The 14203-nt window shown below is 43.0% G+C and overlaps 1 protein-coding gene across 1 annotated transcript in view; it reads left to right on the top strand.

Annotated features, from left to right (window-relative positions):
• Positions 1–14203, top strand: part of EFL1 (elongation factor like GTPase 1) — a 424348-nt gene that overhangs the window by 365097 nt on the left and 45048 nt on the right. The window contains exons 17-18 of the mRNA XM_068275325.1: positions 197–344; positions 6446–7446. Coding sequence (XP_068131426.1) covers positions 197–344; positions 6446–7446 — 1149 coding nt within the window. The remainder of the gene's footprint in view (positions 1–196; positions 345–6445; positions 7447–14203) is intronic.

Here is a 14203-nt window from a genome sequence, read left to right as displayed (position 1 = left end):
GCATGTGTAATGAATGTATTCTGTAAGTACAACATGTGGATACCTTCTCCTGTCACTTCTGGACCGCTTGCTGCTTCCTTTTTATTTAGGGAAAGAAATTTGCTTATGGGTCCATTTTATATGCCATACACTAATGTCATTTTCTCCCATGGTATATAAATTTCCATCCTCACAAAAGCATTTTGTCTCTGAACAGGTGAGATGCCACAGTTGGTAAAAGGGATGAAGCTTTTAAACCAGGCCGACCCGTGTGTTGAAGTCTTGATTCAGGAAACCGGAGAACATGTACTTATTACAGCAGGAGAGGTTCACCTGCAGCGATGTCTGGATGACTTAAGAGAAAGGTAGGAAAACCAAAAAAAACAAACCAAAAAAAGGTGTGTATATATATATATATATATCTGTATAGATATATATAGATATATAGATATATATTTTATTATAGGTGGCCTTTGCTGTCCTGACACTGATTTATGCCTCTTAGTTACATGGAGGTTCTCATCCAAAAATCTTTCAGCATCCTTTGGCCCTTAAGTACATTTATTAATGGCTATAAAATGATGTGCTGCTGGCAAATGCTGCCTTTTCTCTGCCCTTGCATCTATCCTGAGCTTTTTTTTGGCAGACTACCCTCATTACTTGTCACTGTACAGGACCGTTTCCTTTATATCTACATGCTTCGTGGACGATAGATTTTCCAATTAAAAAGCAATGTAGCCCTAATGAAAATGTGTATTTATCTGTATGTGAGGGTACAATACCGATACAGATGGTCATTATTTCATCCTGCCTTCTTTATTCTTTAATGATACCTTAATGCTGTAAAGGCTTAGTTTTACTATTCAAGCAGGATCCTAAGAAGTAAAATCTAACATTTGTTCTTTACTGATCTTTAGGTTTTTTTTGGACTTAAGACCTCATTTGCAAGGTTTTCTCAGATACCTTATTCCGAATTCCTTTAGGTTGTCACAAAACAAATTCTGCCTTGAATAGTCCATGCTAATTTGTAGATATAAAAAATAAAGTTTAAACAATATCAAACACATTTATTATTATATACAGTTTTTACAATGTACAGAGACAAATGCAGGCATATGCCTCTGGATATTACAAATATTTGATATTAAACTGGCCTGATACAATGTAACCCTTAAACTGCCACTGATGTCTATAGGTGTTCTTTGTATTCGCATCCATATGCCACGCATGTCTAAAAGCTTTTTAATGCAAAGCTACCGTATTTTTCGCCGTATAAGACGCTCCGTAATGTAAGACGCACCTAGGTTTAGAGGGCAAAAATCAAGAAAAAAAAAAACTAAACCTGGTGCTTCCATATTTCAGGAGCACCTTGTACATGACCTCCCCCAAATGGTGTCCTCTTGTGTCCCAATGTCTCCCCCATGTGTCCTGCTCTCTGCCCCCAGTGTCCAGCTGTCTGCCCCCAGTGACCTGGTGTCTGCCCCTAGTGTCCTGCTGTCTGCCGCCATGTTTCTGCTGTCTGCCCCCATGTTTCTGCCCCCCATGTTTCTGCTGTCTGCCCCCCGTTTTCCTCTACCCCCTCGTTCTGGTGTCCTCGGGTCCCCCCTGTGTGAGAAGCGGCAGCAGCTTACCTCCTCCATCTTGCCCGCAGCGATTGAAGACATCCGGCTTCCGTGGGCGGCTTCCTCTAGTGCCGGCTTGTAATGACGCGTCATTGATGACGTGCCATTACAAGCCGGCACTAGAGGAAGCCGCCCACAGAAGCCAGATGTCTTCAATCGCCGCAGGCAAGATGGAGGAGGTAAGCTGCTGCCGCTTCTCACACAGGGGGGTCCTGAGGACACACAGGGGGGTCCCGAGGACACACAGGGGGGTCCCGAGGACACACAGGGGGGACCCGAGGAGGGGGTAGAGGCAAGCGGGGGGGGGGAAGAAGACGGCAACAGCAGGACGCACAGGCAGGGAATCCCCGGCGGCGGGTCGCGGTTCGTATGGGCGGGCGTTTGTAAGTCAGGGATTCCCTGCCTTTGCTGTATAAGACGCAGTGACTTTTTTTCTCAACATTTTTGGGGTAGAAAAAGTGCGTCTTATATGGCAAAAAATACGGTACTTCCACCTGCAGCGGATGTCTATAGGCATTTTTGTGTTGCCATATTCCTTTGTCATGGATGTCTAAAAGGCATTTCGTAAACAGTTTTGGCTCAATACCAACTTTGTACTTTAATTTTAAAAAATATGCAAATAATTCTAAGTTGATGCACAAATATGCAAATATTACTGAAAATCTATGCAGCTTGAATATGGACCAGGGAAATGCTGTCACTGCAAGATTTGATTGGTCCATTTTACAATAGATATTCATAATAATTAGTGTAATTCTGTATCATAATAATAGGCATAATTATCAATGATCTAAAATGAATTTGAACCTTAATAACAATCCTACAGACTAATATGGACTTTGGTACATGTATATTTGGGCAAGACATTTAATATATAATACAACACAAGCATAGCTGGCACTGGCGTAAAGCTTTTGTAGAAAAATAAGTGGCAGCCTAAGGGTTACAACTGTATAGGAAGACTTTTCTTTGGACTTATTGGCAGACGCCATCCTGATGTGCTTGCAAGCACTCACCATTTAAAGCAGTACCGATTTATAATGAACATTAGTAACACTTGTTTAGGGCACAAAACTGGCAAAATCCCCACCCCTAGTCTCCTGCCTAGATTTTTGGGTAGAAATGAGGTGATATCTCTATTACTATCAATAACACGTCCATCGGCCCCGTCCCTCAAGCCTGCTGCCTGAGTGTCAACCTTGACTCAGCACTCTCCTTCAACCCTCACATCCAGAAAGCCTCCAGGTCATGCCACTTCCATTCCTGCCACATCGCCAAAATGTGTCACTACCTAACCGCCAACACTGCTAAACTCCTGGTCTTTGCTCTGGTCATCTCTTGTCAGGCCAACTGCAACACCTTCCTTTCTGGACTTCCTGAGACCAGATTCTGACCCCCTCAATCTGTTATGAACGCAGATGCCAGGCTCATTCACTCCCCCATTTGTTCCTCTTCAACTCCCCAACATTGCAAGTCAGTTCCCTGGCTCCCTGTCCCCCTCAGAATTAAATTTAAACTGCTCTGCCAGGAATACAAATCTATCCACTGTACCTGGGATCTCATCCAGAGAAACTCCCCAACCAGCTCTCTCCACTCCTATAACATTCTACAGCTATCCACTCCTTATATCACTTACAAAGCTCCATGACTTTTCCAGAGTAGCCCCTTCTAACCCTCCCTTCTTCCCACATCAGTCTCGCTCCCACCTTCAACTCATTCAAGCTGGCTTTAAGGACCCATCTGATCACCACTGCTTACCTGCCATCTTCATATCTCAAATACCCCCTTCATGTGTCCCTCTCCCCCACCTCTTATATAGTAAGCTTATTTAGCAGGGCCCTCTTCCCCGTGTGCTCTTCTCTGCCACCATATGGACTCAGTGACTCATCTTCTATATTTATCCCTACCTTTCAATCTGCACACCATTGTCTATTGTTTTACTACTATTTTGAGTAACATCACTTAATGTGTAATGTCCTTGTCTAACATTGTTTAACGTTTTAATTGTACAGCACTGTGCACTGTTAGCGCTTTAAGAATAACGTTTCATAATAATAGTGTTAATGCTTTCAGTACCAATAAATCACATATACTAATTTTGCTGAATATACAGGTATATTTTTTTTAATTATTAGTATCTGATTTAAATAACACAACAGTGTGAGGGTCTATGAAACTCGTTTTTTGTTATGACCTGCTTTGTGCACTGCACATTTGACATATAGAAGAGCTGTTAGCGTATATATTAGCACATTATATGAAAGAGAATGACTTAATTCTGTTGTTTTGCCAAAGCAAGACAAGGACAGATGTATATTACTGTACTGAAGTTGGATGTTGGTTAGGAAAGCTATTATGAGTCTGAGTAATTGATGTCCCTTGTGATAGAACAGCCGGCATCCAGCTCCCTGTTCCAAGCCCCAGATCCCCATATGTCTCTCTGTAACTTCTTATAATGGGCCTAAACTGACTTTAGAATGGATGGAAGTAATCAGTTAGGCAATATCCAAATGGTTTGTATGTTTAGTCTAAACCAGCATCATTCAAACTGTTGCTTTACAGTGACCATGAAACTACAAGCCCTGCCATTGCTTGCCAGTCTTTCATGCAATAGTTCTGCATTATATAGTGTGTGGATGGTGTCCCCACCCCTGTGACCCATATGACCTACAAGTTCCTACAGGAATCTTGTAGGTAGCGTAGGAGGACATGAGGATAATAACTATAATTTATGGCTGTGCCTTTGTGTGCCCTTCTGCTTTGGAAGGCATTACCAACCGCCTCACCTGCCCATTCATGTGACTGATTTCCACACTGACCCCTAGCAGTGCGGTCATTTGTGAGGAAAGCCAGCCAGCATTGCCGACATCCTCTGAGACTACATCTGCAAATGGTACCCTGCTGGAGCTCAGTGGGGAAAAATGTTGGGAAGCTAAGGGTTAATGGCTGGTGCTCCCCTTGCACTAGGAAAAATTGCCACGCATTCCCAGCAAACAACAACTTTGCCGGATTTTGCTGCTTCATGCCCAAGGAGTCCTAATTGAAATGATATGACCACCATGGTCTGCCTGGGATGACATAAACAGACCGAAGCAACCGAGACATTCTAGATCCACAGAAGAACAGTGGTGGTTATTGAAGTTGTTCGGAAAAACTTACCTGATGAGATTTTTGTTTTGTTTTTCTAAATAAACTGCAACAAGTATACAAAGACGAAGAGTATTTTCTATGTATACACTTTGGCAGTTGTCAATTGATAAATTAAGAAAAAATAAATAAATCCGTATATTCTTTTTGAAAAGGCTTGCAATTTAAAAAATTTTTGAGTGCCTAAAAAGTGTGTACAGTAGTGTATACCAGTCTCTATACAAAGACGTTTTCACCTGACTGATATATAACGTAATTTAAAAATTCTTTTTACAGAAAGTGTGTGGTTGTCTGTGTTGGCGTTTCTTTGCTTTCTTGCTTTTAGTTGGAAGAAGATAGAACACATGGCCATACAATATATCTTTTATTGTCACCCGACACATATTTGGCTTGTTCCTTGGTTTATAAATTGTCTCCTATTTCAAGATCATGTAAAAGTAGAAATACTAATAAGTTCTCCATATGTATTTGCTTAATGTGTTTAAATAGATCTGAATATGTATGTGCATAATATACCATAGTTTTTTCCTGCTTGCATCTAATTTTAGGCCTTAGGATCAAAGGGATAAGACTAGTGAGAGCATATTCACAGCCATACTCTGATGATGTAATGGCTTCCTTGCAGTTACATTTCAGGATTAATAATAAAGCAGTCGTGTCTACTGGAGACATTTTTCTGCACCACGCTATGAGGGAAGTGTGTTCTTTACCACCTTCCCTGCAGGTCTCCCTTCTGTTTAGCAGCCTGGCTTCTATACTTAGACTCTGTTTTGCATCCTGTTAATGTTTTTCCAGCATGGGCTTTTTTTCTTAGTTTCTCTTTTTATTTTCCCATTCATAGAAATCTCATTAATTGTTTACTTGGAAATGTGGAGTCATATTTCCCTTTTCAGAGGTACATTCAGGGCCATTTATACTGTATGTGCTGGCTTGCTTTTAATACATGGTGGTGTATTGCTTCTAGCATGTAAATCCTGCTAAGGCAACCAGGGAGAGTCTGGAGAATTTTGCATAGTGCTCCATGAGAAGTCTTTACTACCCATATTTTATGCAGCTTTAAAATTGACCAATCAAATGCAGACCACTTCAACTCTTGATTGGTCCTTTTTCAGACAGCCTACATTTGCATAAAGTTAGCATAACATTTGCATAAACTCTGAATTATTTGAATCTCGTTAACCATTCATTTCTGCTGTAACAAGAGGAATCCAGAGAAAATGCAAATAAAACATCATATTTAAAATATATACTGTATGTTATTATATAGGACTGTTAATATAAAGACTGGTAGTTGAGGGACAGCAATAAACACTAGTCAATGATTCTAACATTTCTATAGTCTTAAAAAAATATATGTTTTGGTTGGAATGATGCTTCCACATCCTGTCAGGCCAGGAAGTGATGTAAATTCTCACAGATGGGGACACAGGACAGGAATACATTTCCATCACTCATAACGCATTTATGTGTTAATTTTTTACATGTCACATTGCTTGACTTCATCCTAATTTGTTATGTAGATTCTAACCCAATCCATATCTGTTCTGTTCAGCTATGTCATTCTTGCTGTTGCAGTTACTACTTTGTATGCTGATTTTTCTTTTTCTCAAATCTTAATGAAAAAAATGTATCAAAAAGCATAGTGATAGTTGTGAACCATGTTGTAATACGTGTTATTTTATTTTTACTGCATGTAGGTTTGCAAAAATTAAAATAAGTGCATCATCCCCAATAATTCCCTTTCGGGAGACTATAATTAGACCACCAAAAGTTGACATGGTGAATGAAGATATTGGAAAACAGCAAAAAGTGGCTGTTATTCACCAGTTAAAAGAAGAGCAAAGTAAGATGCCTGAGGGAGTCCAAATTGATGTTGATGGCCTCGTGACTTTAACCACACCAAATAAACTGGCTACCCTGAGTGTGAGAGCCATGCCACTCCCTGAAGAGGTCACCCAACTTCTAGAGAAAAATAGTGACTTAATTCGAACCATGGAGCAGATTAACTTGGCTATAAATGAAGGTAGCTATGCTAATGTCAGTGATACAACAATTAGCAGAATCCATGAGTTCAGAAGTCAACTTGAACAGAACTTGCAAGGCAGAAGGTGGAGAAATTATGTGGACAGAATCTGGTCTTTTGGTCCACGGCGCTATGGGCCAAACATCTTGTTAAACCATATTGAGGGATGTGAAATACTATCTGTCTGGCAGTGCCTTGAAAGATGTTCCAGAGAAGGCACATTTCGGAACTTTGACAACAGCATTATTAGTGGATTTCAACTTGCAACTTTAGCTGGACCCATGTGTGAAGAACCTCTGATGGGTGTTTGTTTTATTGTGGAGCGACTTGATGTGTGTAAATCTGTGTTACTAGAAAGACAAGACTCAGAAGACACAGTGGTGACAGAGGGAGAACAGAATGAATGGACGTCAAGAGCTACGTCTGAGAGTGATGCTACTGGAGAAACCACTGAAGCAAAAGAATTGTTTGACGTTAGCCAGGAAGGATCAAAATCTCTAGATAAACCTAGCAGAAGGAAAAGGGAATTGCTTCTCTCAGATTGCTATGGACCATTTTCTGGCCAGTTAATTGCTACAATGAAGGAAGCTTGTCGTTACGCTTTCCAAGTCAAACCCCAAAGGCTTATGGCTGCAATGTATACTTGTGAAATCATGGCCACAGCAGAAGTCTTGGGTAAGCACAAATCATTTTTTCTAGAAAGCTATGTATGTCTTATAACAAATAGTTTTATTTTTATTTTTTTTGCAGTTGATACAGTTTCCAGTGCTTATGACATTGTGTGTGAATATGACTATTTAAAGGGAGTCATAAGTGAAAAAAAAAACATAAAAAAACAGATACCTAAGTAGAGGGAAAGCCTTCCCGGTCTCCTCATGGTCCCAGCGTTCGCCCGGAGGCTCCCCAGTTAACAGTCTATGAACTATGGGTTGTAGACTGCTCTCTTTTGCGTTGGGCTGGCTTGGTGAGTCTTTGGAAGCTTTCTGGTTTCCAAAGATGTGCTCCATACTGTGCACGTGCGGGTGTCCTCTTTCACGCACTCGCGCAGTACAGAGCTGCCAGTCTACGGGAGCCCGAGTGCTTCCAAAGACTTGGCGAGGTCAGCATCTGCAACGGAGGGGATCCCGGGCCACCAGCTGGAAGCGTAGTTGTAGTGAGGGACATATCGGCCCCCAGGGGCTGGAGGAAGCCCCGGGTAAGTAGATCTTTATTTTTATTTTTATTTTGCTCAGACCTTCTCTTTAAAGCTACTGCACCGTTAACTATGCAAACAATGTTTGGCTAGGAATACTATTGAAAGTTGATCAAGAATGTCTTAATTTTTAAAATATTTTCGTTAGATTTAATATTGTTATTGAATCTAATGTCTAAGAACTGCACTTATTATAGATGTAAAATGGGTGTCATGATCACTACATGTTTGAGATGCATTGCTAGATCTGACATTGATCTAAAGCTCAGTACACACCATGCAATTTCCTGTCAGATCGATGAGTCAATTTGGTAACTTCAAACTGATCAATAAAGCAATCGATTTTCCATTAGCGCAGGGGCGTCTCTAGCCATTTTGTCACTCCAGGCGAGAAATCCTGTGGTGCGCCCCCCCCCCCCCCCCGTGATTGCCCCCCAGCCCTATACCCCCCACCCCTGTGGTGAACCCCACCCCCCAAGACCCCCGAAAATCATGATACTGCTGCGTTTCACCAGAAATTACACTTATTGCGGCATGGGTTCACCACAAAATAGTTGTAATGCAGCAGAGCGTTTCACCATAAAATATACTTATTGCGGCATACACACACACACACAATATACACATGCACACAGTACACACAATACACACACTATACACAGTATACACACACACACACACACACACACACATTATACACAGTACACACACACAGTACACACACACACACTATACACAGTATACACACACAGCACACAGTACACACACACAGTACACACACACACACACTATACACACACACACACACACTATACACACACAGCACACAGTACATATACACTATACACACACACAGTATACACACACACTATACACACACAGCACACAGTAGATATACACTATACATACACACTATGCTGCTACCAGGAGAGGACTGGGACCTTTTGGCCTGTGGGGAAACATAGACTTGAGGCCCATTATCATGGCCCAAATTGTCAAGTCGCATTTGCAAATTGCTAGCGATTGCTATTGTGATTTTGTCGTGCACTAGCCCAGAGAGAGGAGGAGTGGAGTGAGACTGAGAATTATTATTATTATTGATTTATAAAGCGCCAACATATTCCGTGGCGCTGTACAAAGTGAGAAACAAACATGGGGTACATAATACAGACAATGGTGTACACTAATATACAAGATACATAATTAGTGACAAAATACAAAAAAATGATACAGCATACAGAATACAAAGTGGTAATGACAGTGATAAAAATAACATGATGAATAAATGTATGATTTCCAAGACACAAAAGGGGGAGAGAGCCCTGCCCTTGCGAGCTTACAGTCTAAAGGAGAATAGCAGGAGATGGAGCAGAGAGCTAATCTGTATTGCAGTCCCAAATTACACATAGACTAGTTGCCGGTAATAGGATTCCTGTCACTGCCAGTCTCTCATACAAGTCAAAAAGGAGTCCTCCTGGAGTCTAGGGACTGTCAAAACTTTTCAACCTATTTAACACCATATCTGCACATGCAGTCATTATAACAATGGGGAGAGACCAGACAGATGTTTTCCCAGGGACCCTCCAGGCAAGCTCTGCATCATCCTGTGTATATTTACCAGCTTGCCTGTCCTCTAATTGCACTTTTATCAGCTAGCCTAGTATTTCACATCACTGTACAACAACAAACCTGAATACACCAGACCATCCCTAAATCACTGAATAAAAGCCTGGGGGGCAGTCCATGCCTGGCTGCTAATCCTGCTACGCTCAGTCTCTACATCCACTCAGTTACTAGTAGCAGAGAGAGAGGAACTGAATGAATCAGTGAATCAGAGTGAAGAGTCAGGACTCAGAAGCTGATGCTGTAATCCGAGCCTTCTCTCACTGACTCAGTACTGTGGTTCTTTGAATCATTGAGCTGAAGGAACTGAATTAATCAGTGAGTGAATCCAGTTATGAGTCCAGTCAGGCGCTGCTGTTAGCTGCTGCTGTGTAAACTGAAACCTAAGTGGGCTGAGAGGCATTTATTCTCTCAACTCTCAACAGCGCTCCTGGCTCCTCCTGCCGCTCCAGGCAGGAATTTATAGCTGCCTGGTGGGTGAGACGGCTCTGCATTAGCGGCTGCAGATAGTTGATCTTGTTATTGGTCAGGAGTTGTTCAAACCGGTTGGAAATTATTGAATCGACCCATCAGTGTGATGGGAAATTGCATGGTGTGTGTTGGGAACACGCGATGCAACTTCCGGTCTGATCAGTGGGAATCACCTGATTATTTCTGACCTGTCCGATCTGTTTCTGATCGCTAAAGGGATCCATTTTGCTATGTTATATTTGGAAAATCGATCCCTTTATCCATCAGGAGCAGTTTGGACATGTACACAATGACACAACTTCTTGTCAGATTACCCGTCCGGGGGGGGGGGGGGTTGAGAGATTGTATGCATCGTGTGTTCCCAGAATTATATTTGTAGGTTCCTTGCAGACACCGGTGAGCAAGTGAAGCTTATCGGAGAAGCAATCACACGTATTTCCATTGTCTTCCTACTGATAGTGCCAGTTATCACTAGAGTGAATCTACATGCATTTTCTGCATGCAGATTCGCATAACCAATATAAATCAATGGGCCTGTTTCCACCTGTCAGAAATTCTGTGCGGAGGACCGTGCAGAAAAAATCTACATAGCAGAGCCATCAGAATTCGCACACTGCAAGGTTAGTGTGCAATTTGCCTGTAATGTAATTAATAGGAAAACATATGTTTTCGTTATGCAAAATATTCATGCGAATTCGCATATGTTTTCGCTTAAAATCAATGTAAAAGCACACAGGCATTGACATGGTTAAATTCCCATACTTACAATACTTACAAACAGATGCAATTTTTTATGCATTTTTGCGTTAAAATTCAGATCAGTATCAGAATCAGAATCTTTATTTTCGCCAAGCACGACTGGGTCGTGCCCGGAATTGGTCTGGGCACGTACAGGGTACAGGTAGGATAGAGTACATAGAATACATCAGAAAGGATCAACACTATATCAGATATTTCATTCAGAGAAAGACATATAAGCAAAAAACACTAAATTTTTGTATAGTTACACAAACACTCAAGTTATTCACTGGGCTTTGGCGCTGCTATGGATATGTGTGACGGCAAAAACAGGATCACGTTGTGGTGGGGAGTGCGTGGAGAGAGTTTAGTGAGTTTACAGCTGAGGGGAAGAAGCTGTTTCTGTGTCTAGTGGTCCTGGTGTAGATGGACTGGTAACTCCGGCCTAAAGGAAGCTGGCTGAAAAAACGGTTGCCTGGGTGTGAGGGGTCCTTTGCGATCCTCAAAGCTCTGGAGCTCAGTCTTGAGTGGTAGAGGAGGTCCAGAGCGGGTAGTGGATTTCCTATGATTCTCTCCGCTGATCTGATGACTCTCTGTAATTTGTGCCTGTCGCTGGCGGAGGAGCTGGCGTACCAGACTAGGATGGAAGAGCAGAGGACAGATGCAATTGTAGCAGAGTAGAAACTGGTCAGAAGTTTCGGGGACATGCCGAACTTCTTCAGTTGGCAGAGAAAGAATAACCTCTGCTGGGCTTTCCTCTGGATGTGGGAGGTGTTTGCCTTCCACTTCAGGTCGTTGGAGATGGTTGTGCCCAGAAGTCAGACACAGTGAACTCTTTCAACTTCTTTGTCCTCGATACGGATTGGAGGGGGGGCGTTGGCGTGCTTCCTAAAGTCGGCAATTATCTCAACAGTTTTTGCCATGTTTAGGACCAGCCCGTTCTCTCTGCACCAGTGGCAGATGCTCTCAACCTGGTGGCGATACTCTTCCTCGTCATTTTTGGTGATGAGGCCAACAATAGTGGTGTCGTCGGCGAATTTGATCACTTTGACTGAGTCCACTGTGGATCTGCAAGCATTCGTGTACAGGGAGAACAGGAACGGCGACAGGACGCACCCTTGTGGTGCTCCTGTATTTGTAACCTGAGGTTGGGAGGAGATGGTGCCTAGCTTTACGACCTGGGATCTGTTGGTGAGGAAGTCTGTGATCCACAGGCGTAGAGTGGGGTGGACCCCGAGTGTGGCAAGGTTCTCCTGAAGTATTTTGGGGCTGATGGTATTGAACGCTGAGCTGAAGTCAAGAAGGAGGATCCTGGCATACGTGCCGGGTTTGTCCAGATGACCATGGACGAGCTCCAGACAGATATTAATGGCGTCGTCAGTGGACCTGTTTGCTCTGTATGCAAACTGGTGCTGATCAAGCAGGGCCTCAGTGGTGAGCTTGAGGAGGGGGAGCACCATACTTTCAAGAACCTTCATGATGACTGATGTAAGTGCCACGGGCCTGAAGTTGTTGAGGTCGGTGGCCCCTTGCTTTTTGGGGACAGGTATGATGGTCGACCTCTTGAAGCAAGCGGGGACTTTACCACTCTGAAGGGACTTGTTGAAGATGGAGGAAAGAATAGAGGCGAGCTGTCGAGCGCCGGTTTTCAGGCAGGCTGGTGACACACCGTCCGGGCCAGAGGCTTTCCTGACATTTAACCTTAACAAGTGTTGCAGAACATCGGCCTCGTTCACCGGTGGAGGGGGCGAGTTTGGTCTCGGGGCCTCAGAGGCAGGGGAGGGGGGAGGTGCCCGTAGCTGTGGGGGAGACTGGTTCTCGAATCTACAGTAGAATTCACTGAGATTTTCGGCGAGCTCAGTGCTCGGTGTTGCATGCTGCAGGGGAGGCTTATAGTTGGAGGCGGCCTTGAGCCCTTTCCACACAGCTCTCGTGTCGTTTGAGGAAAGGTTCTGTTCCAGTTTATCCGCATAGCCCTTCTTTGCAGCCCTCAGTTCTCTGTTCAGGTCATTTCTTGCCCTTCTGTATTCATCTCGATTTCCTGACTTGTGCGCGTCCTCTTTGCTCCTGCGCAGTTGCCGTAGTTTTTTTGAGAACCACGGTTTGTCGTTTGGATAGAGTTTAAAGGTTTTCGTTGGTATACAATGACTCTCACAGAAGTTAATGTATGAGGTAACATTGTCAGCCCATTCATCCAAGTTTGGCGATTCCAGGGACTGCCAGTCTGTGCAGTCGAAGCAGGCCTGAAGTTGTAGCTTCGCTTCGCTTGACCACACTTTAGAGGATTTTAGGACCGGTTTCGATGTCTCCAGGCGTCTCCTGTAAGTTGGTATCAGGTGGATGAGACAATGATCAGATGAACCTAGAGCTGCCCAAGGGGTGGCTTTGTATGCATCCTTCAAGACCGTGTAACAGTGATCCAGTGTGTTGGCATTCCTGGTGGGGCAGGTGACATGCTGGTGGAAGCGGGGGAGCTCTTGGCGGAGGTTGGCCCTGTTGAAATCGCCCATGACGATACATACAAACGCATATGAATTCACATCCGCATACGAATTCGTTTTCACGTTTTCCACAACGGAATCGCACCGCACTAGTGGAAAACGGGCCCATACACATCTGTCAATGGTGTCAAAGTGCTGCTAATCCTTTGCTGCTTCAAAGGATAAACAAGAACTCTCAGCCATTTCAAGTGCAGTTTTGCAGATGACACCCTCAGGGTGATCAGATCATTCTTATATGTTTGACTGTCACTGCTTGCATGTAGTAAGCTGAAGCCCTTTAAGGATTAAATACCACAATCGTCTTCCTTAGTCGGGAAACGGTCAGGATGAAAATGAAAGAGTAGCAGATCTTTATGTATTTTCATACATAACAACTATAGTTACAAATACTATTTCAGAAATGCTGTGAAATACTATTTCCGCGTTGCTGTTGATGGCCATCCAGGACACTAAATAACTGGAAATGACTGCTATACACTGTCTGATTGTAACAGAAACTTGTTCAACTGATTAATTTTCAATAGTTTTACAACTCAGTTATTGGGAAAGCTTCTTCTTTGCATGATCTAGCATAGTAAGGGGGAAGAGGGACACAGATAGGTAATGCACAATCAATGGCCGCACTGCATCAAATTGTAGAGAACCTTGACTGTTGGTGTTCTGGTTGATGTTATATCCTATTTTTGATGAATCTTTATTGTTGCAAGGTGTGATGCTGGCAAATGATTAATATCAGAAAGATGTTGATTGTTACCTGATGTACTCATGTATGGCCACTTTAATTCCATTTCAGCAGTTGTCTGTCAGAGTGAACAGACATGGTTCTACTATCCTATGGACCTCCTTCAGCCATAACAGTAGCTGCTGTCTTGCAGATTTCTTTCAGCTGTTCAGGACAGTTTTAAAA

Source organism: Hyperolius riggenbachi, chromosome 3 (assembly GCF_040937935.1).
Source record: "Hyperolius riggenbachi isolate aHypRig1 chromosome 3, aHypRig1.pri, whole genome shotgun sequence".
NCBI classification, from domain to species: Eukaryota; Metazoa; Chordata; class Amphibia; order Anura; family Hyperoliidae; genus Hyperolius; species Hyperolius riggenbachi.
This window is presented reverse-complemented; position numbering and strand designations above follow the sequence as displayed.